The 6,845-nt window shown below is 43.7% G+C and overlaps 1 protein-coding gene across 1 annotated transcript; it reads right to left on the bottom strand.

The window, feature by feature from the left end:
• Window positions 1-1,350: 1,350 nt before the first annotated feature.
• Window positions 1,351-5,775, bottom strand: LOC105966395 (uncharacterized). The gene is made up of 5 exons (XM_088824644.1): window positions 5,553-5,775; window positions 4,863-5,092; window positions 4,179-4,721; window positions 2,259-4,094; window positions 1,351-1,920 (listed from the first exon to the last, which is right to left on the bottom strand). The coding sequence occupies exons 1-5, from the start codon at window positions 5,773-5,775 to the stop codon at window positions 1,351-1,353; spliced, it is 3,402 nt and encodes a 1,133-aa protein (XP_088680770.1).
• Window positions 5,776-6,845: the final 1,070 nt, after the last annotated feature.

Genomic DNA, 6,845 nt, shown 5'->3' with positions numbered 1-6,845 from the left:
ATTAATGTCTTAAGATTGTAGTTTGTGTTTTGCATGAGTACTTTTGTGCATGCTTTTGTACTTTTACTTATGTGCGTATCTCGTCTCGCGAGTGTTATTGTGCACGTTTCTTGATGCGCATTAATGTCCTCCAACTATATCACGTATTTTCATGATCGCTTTTCGAATAAAATTTTGACCATGTTTGAGTCCGAATTTGGAATTTGGCCGTTAGACATAAATTGTAGCCAGCTGAAACACATTTGTAACGCCGCCGGAACCAGTTGATTTGGAGTTCGGATGAGAAAGTTATGCTCGAATTCGTGGACACTACCAAAGATGTTCGGGGATTCTCTCTTCTAATTTGATTTTATTTTCCTAATTGCAACTCTTTTCTTACTCTTTGATCATTTTTGCTTCCTGGACACCTAATATTGGATTTGTACCTATAAGATACCAAATCCACCAATTAATATAGAAATATAAATTAAGTTGAAAAAAAATCCACGTAAACGTAAACGGGGAGTTTTATTTCTACACTCCACTGTATCTTTTTTATCTAGTGTTTTTGCTATTGTTTGTTGATGCGTATTAAAGTCCTTGTATTGTAGTTCGTGTTTTTAAGAACGTTGTTGCGAATGCAGTTTTGCGCATGTTTTTTTTACATGTACGTTTGTGCATGTCCATTTGACCGAGTGCCTTTGTGCATGTTTGTTTATTTGTTTTAATGTCCTAGGATTGTAGTTTGAGTTTTCATGATCCTGTTTGCGAATGCACTTTTGCGTGAGTAATTTTGTGCATGCTTCTGTACTTTTATTTATGTGCGTATCTCTTCTAGCGAGTGTTTTTGTGCACGTTTCTTGATGCGCATTCATGTCCTCGAACTGTAGTACGTATTTTCATGATCGCTTTTGGAATCCAATTTTGACCATGTTCGAGTCCGAATTTGGAATTTTGCCGTTAGACAAAGTTTTTTTTTTTTTTTTTTTTCCGCTCAAATTGCTACTGCCCAACATATGGCTAATAATAGCAATTGACAAACAAAAGACAATAGCTAACTAAGAAAACAATAAGAATACGGGCAAAACAGGTGGCCCAAATAATAAAAAGGACAGGGGTGGGAATGATCATTGAAGATCGGGGAAGACCAAGGTAGACTGTTTGCCTGACCACAACAGCCGAGGCCACTTGCTGTTTCGCCAAAAATGGGCGAAACAGGTATAACGGCTGCGAAATGTGTGGCACCATTCGGCAAACAGTCTAGTCTTGATGGACCCAAACAATCCATAATCACCCCAATCGTTCCTAACATGTAAAGTTCACGAAAATTCCTAAATTGCCAATAATATAAAAACGTGGAATGCATGGCACCTATGTGCGAGACTGTCGTCGAAAGGATGGATATCCAAGCTGGTCCATCCGAATCATCTGCTGAATAGGTCGGGGAAGCTCCGCTGTTGTCAAGGTACGATCCAACTCGGTCTGACACCCCAAGTTAGCTAATGCATCAGCGACTGTATTGCCCTCCCAGTAGATATGCTTAATCCTATACTCCAAAGTAGAAAGAGAGTTCCGGATCGCCGTGAGAGAACTCTGAAGACTCCAATGACCTTTGTCCGTGTGCGAAAGAAGTCGAACAGCGACTTCTGCGTCAAGCTCGCTCCAAACTCTAGTGAACTGCCTCTGAATAACAAATCGCAGCCCCGAGGCAAGGGCAGCAAGCTCGGCTGCAATACTGCTCGGGGCAGAGATCCTCTCGTGAAATGCAAGTATGGCCTCAGCGTCCGAAGCTCTGATAATCCCGCCAATAGCTGCAATCTGGGTGGATTCTCTGCGGGCTCCGTCTGTGTTTAGCTTCACCCAACCCGGATCCGGTGGAAGCCAAACAACTCGATGAGGTGTGAGAGTTGGTGTTCTGACTCGGTAATATAGGCCAAGAGACTAAGCCACATGGAGAATGCCAGTCCAGCTATCCGCCGAAAGTAAGTTGGTTTGGTGAAGAATCCTGATGTGCTGGATGACCTTGTAAATGATGGAAGAAGCGCGAACCGTGATATCCTTATGCTTGCTGTCATTTCTTGCAATCCATGAGTACCACAAGATCAAGCAAGGCACAATGGTCGTGATGTGTGAGTGTGTGCGAAGGGAAGTGCTGCCAATAAAGTAAAATCTGGGGTATGTGCATAGTGTGTGCAGGTGTATATCCTCTTAGCCGACGGCCTCTCCACGAAGATATGATCAATCGACTCAACAGAAGGAGACTCGATAGACTGAGATACAAGACTCGACACAGGAATAGATGGATCTGGACAACAATAGCACCTCGAGGCGAGAGAGGTGACTCGAGACTGAAGTTTGAGATCCACTGGAAGACGCTGAAGAAGGAGACGCCAAAGAAAGATAGAAATTGTAGGAGTAAGACAAGATCCCCAAAATATACAAAGAAGAGGGGTATGGGTATGCTGCTGTCGTATCAAGGCCCAAGCCGAGGTCAAGGAAAACTTGCCATCCGAAGAAGCTCTCCAAATGGGCAAATCACCCGAAGCACCGGAGATTGGGACCGAGCAAATCCTATCGATCCACTCAAAACGAATATCCTCAACTAGCTTGTTTCGATCCCACTGACTATTAACCAAATAATACTCCACACGAACTGATGTGAGTCGACCACCATCAATAATGCCCGGAAGGGGACCATCGCCAAACCAGTGGTCGTGCCAGAAAGAAACATGACCTGGACCAATCCGCCAAAATATTTGAGCTTGAACACGCTCTCGGACACGGCACATGCGCTTCCACACCGTGCTATAGAGTGAATACACAACGGATGAACCTGGGAACCGATTCTGGCAATACTTGTTTCGGAGAAAACGGGCCCAAAGAGAATCCTGAGCACGGAATCGGAACCAGAGCTTGTAAGTGAAGAGGTCAATCACATCCGTCAAACGCCTCAACCCCAAGCCACCCTCACCAACTGGCCGACAAATCGTCTCCCAAGCAACCCAATGAGGCCGGCGCTGATTACCATAAGATCCCCAGAGAAATCGGGCCATGCACTGCTCAATCTGCTGAATGATGTACTGCGGAGGTTGAATAACATGAACAAGATGCAAAGCCATAGTCGAAAGCGTACTCCGGATCAAGGCAAGACGGCCCCCGAAAGCCAAAGCGGTCCGAGCCCAACCCGAAATCCTGGCTTGCATGCGATCAAGCAAAGTCTGAAACAAACTGCCCCGGTCCCTCCCTTTGTATAGCGGAGCTCCAAGATCAATGATAGGAAGATCCTTTCTCGGATAACTGAGAATCCGAGAAATAGTGCGAAGATGACCATCAGAACATGCCCTATCAACTGTGAAAGTGCTCTTGTGCACACTAATCAACTGACCCGAAGTCCGACAGTAATGATTGAGAAAATCCCGCAGCTTCTTCAGGACAAAATTATGGCACGAGGTAAATATCATCACATCATCCGCATAGGCCAAATGGGATATAGGGATGCCTCCCCTTGTAGAATAAAACATGCTCGGGCAACGGCTGTATAGTGCATCTAGACCTCTCGAAAAATACTCAGCCGCAAGTACAAAAAGAGTCGGCGAGAGCGGATCTCCCTGCCTTAGACCACAAGACGAAGTGACATACCCCGTCAGCTCCCCGTTGATTAGTAAAGAGAACTGGCACGAGGAAACACATCGCCGAATAATATCAACCAAGTTTGCCGAGAAACCAATCAACTCGAGTACACGAAATAAGAACCACCACTGAACCCTATCATAAACCTTTGCCATATCCAGCTTCAAAATAAGATTCGGATTTCGACAACGAATTGATATTGAGTGGACCATCTCTTGTGCTAATAAAATATTATCACTAATGAGACGACCCTGAACAAACCCACTCTGAGAAGGAGAAATAATGTGGGGCAAATGAGGTGCCAGTTTGTTCGTAAGTAAATTAGTGATAATTTTATTAGTCACGTTGCACAAGCTAATCGGGCAGAAATATGTCCAAGCCGTCGGAAAGTCCACCTTTGGAATAAGAACCAAGGTGGTAGCGGTGAAGCTCGCAGGCATAGATCCACCCTCGAAGAAATCCCAAACCGCTTCACAAACATCACACTAAATCAAGTCCCAACAATGCTGATAAAATAGCGAAAAAAACCCATCAGGACCCGAAGCACTATCACGACAAATCTCAAACACCGCATCTTTGATCTGCTCAACCGTCGGACGAGTAGAGACTGAAGAAAAGTCCCTTTGAGGAGCGGAAAATAGGGACTCATCAACCGCAAGCAAACTAGGCATATCATCGGTAAGAAGCTTACTAAAGAAATCAACGCCCGAATCCTTGATCTCCTGAGCAGATGTGAGAACCGAATCACCATGAGAGATAGAGTGGATTCGATTGACACATCGCTTTTTCTTGACTAATGAGTGGAAAAACTTAGAGTTTCTCTCTCCATTAGATGCCCATCTACAAGCTACCTTCTGCTTCCAAAAGTCCTCCTCAATATTGAGCATGAGAATAAGTTCAGCAGTGGCCTTTTTCAAATTTGCACGGTTCTCGGGGGATCGATCCAAGTCATATATGTGCTCGGCCTCTAGAACAGCTACCTCGGCCCTCTCTTTATTCTTGAACACGCCCCCGAAAACATTCCACTTCCACCACTGAAGCTTCTGTTTCAATCGTCTCAACTTCGTATGTAATCGATGCATCCCGGTCTGAGCACACGGAAAATCCCAAACCTGTTCCACAATCTAACGAAACATAGCGTGGCGGATCCACATATGCTGAAACCGGAATAAAACAGGAGGCCTAGATGAAGAAGCAGCCGATGAAACCAAAAGAGGAGCATGATCCGACCAGGTCCGTGAGAGGTAGGTAACCTGCGTAAAAGGCAGTAAATCTAGCCAAGCAGAGTTATATATAATCATGTCCAAACGCTCCAAAAGACCTGAAGGGCTCTCCCAAGTATAGCAAGAACTAGCCCCAGAGAACCCGGCATCCGAAAGTCCACAATCCAAAACCATAGCACCAAACTCAGCCATATCTAGTCTCCTATCCAAAACCGATCTATTCCGTTCTGACTCAAGTAAGATTGAGTTGAAGTCACCCCCTGAAATCCAAGGAGTGTCACCAATCGTCTCAAAAATGTCGCGGAACGAATTCCACAAAACACGGCGCTCGGAACGAGAGCAACTAGCAAAGACCGCAGTAAATACAAGAGGAGCACCAAATAAATCAGATATGCATCTAACATGCAATAATTGTACCTCATCCCTAGCAACTCCACTCGAAAATTGTGATCCCAAAAAATCCAGATCTTCCCCGCACAATTAGACAAACCAGCAACGAAACCCAAACGAAGGCAATAGTAATCATGCACAAACTCAGTCATAGGTTCAGAAATAACCAATAAATTAACTCTATGTTGGCGACAAATAAAGCACAAGTGGGATTGGGTCGCCTTATTTCTTACCCCCCTTGCGTTCCACACCAAGAATTTAACCGACATCAAGAAGAGGGGGAATGGGACCCATATGAAGATTTCCGAGATGTGACAAAGAATGAGTTACCAATAAGGTGGGCCTCCTCCGCATGCCAATGTTCGGCATTCTGCAAATGCCAACGCTCAGCATCAATCAGGCTCGATCGCCACGAGGCCGAAGGTTCATCAGTGATAGAGCCCGGAGTAGAGTGATCAGCTGGGCATATGCTCGTGGCTGGGCTCACGGGCTCATAAGGGATCATGGCAAGGTGATTGAAAGGAGGCGTGCCGGCCAAATTTACCTCGGACATGGGCCGGACCTTGGTCAAATAGTGTTCGCAAAATAAGGCAGCCGTTAGACAGAAATTGTAGCCAGCTGAAATAGCTTTGTAATGCCGCCAGAATCAGTTGATTTGGAGTCCAGGTGAGAAAGTTCTGCTCGACTTCGTGGACACTACCTATGATGTTCGAGGATTCTCTATTCTAATTTGATTTTATTTTCCTACTTGCAACTATTTTCTTACTCTTTGATCATTTTGCTTCCTAGACACCGAATTTTCGATTTGTACCTATAAGATACCAAATCCACCAATTAATATAGAAACATAAATTAATCCGAAAAAAAATCCACATAAACGTAAACGTAGAGTTTTATTTCTACACTCCACTGTATCATTTTTATCTAGTGTTTTTGTGGTTGTTTGTTGATGCGTATTAAAGTTCTAGTTTTGTAGTTTGTGTTTTTAAGAACGTTGTTGTGAATGCACTTTTGCGCATGTTTTTTTACATGTACGTTTGTGCATGTCCATTTGAGCGAGTGTATTTGTGCATGAATGTCCTAGGATTGTAGTTTGTGTTTTCATGATCCTTTTTGCGAATGAACTATTGCGTGAGTACTTTTGTGCATGTTTTTTTTACTTTTACTTAAGTGCGTATCTTTTCTAGCGAGTGTTTTTGTGCACGTTTCTTGATGCGTATTCATGTCCTCGAACTGTAATACGTGTTTTCATGAACGCTTTTGGAATCTAATTTTGACCATGTTCGAGTCCGAATTTGGAATTTTATCGTAAGCTAGAAATTGTAGCCAACAGAAATTGCTTTATAATGCCGCTGGAATCAGTTGATTTGGAGTCCGGATGAGAAAGTTATGCTCGATTTCGTGGACACTACCAAAGATGTTCGGGGATTCTCTCTTCTAATATGATTTTATTTTCCTAATTGCAACTCTTTTCTTACTCTTTGATCATTTTTACTTCTTGGACACCTAATTTTCGATTTGTACCTATAAGATACCAAATCCACCAATTAATATAGAAATTTTAATTAATCCGAAAAAAAATCTCGCGAGTGATTTTGTGCACGTTTCTTGATGCGCATTAAT

The sequence above is a fragment of the Erythranthe guttata genome, chromosome 10 (genome assembly GCF_056151865.1).
Source record: "Erythranthe guttata isolate IM_541 chromosome 10, IM_541, whole genome shotgun sequence".
NCBI classification, from domain to species: domain Eukaryota; kingdom Viridiplantae; phylum Streptophyta; class Magnoliopsida; order Lamiales; family Phrymaceae; genus Erythranthe; species Erythranthe guttata.
Note: the sequence above shows the minus strand (reverse complement) of the source record. Positions and strands in the feature narration are given on the sequence as shown.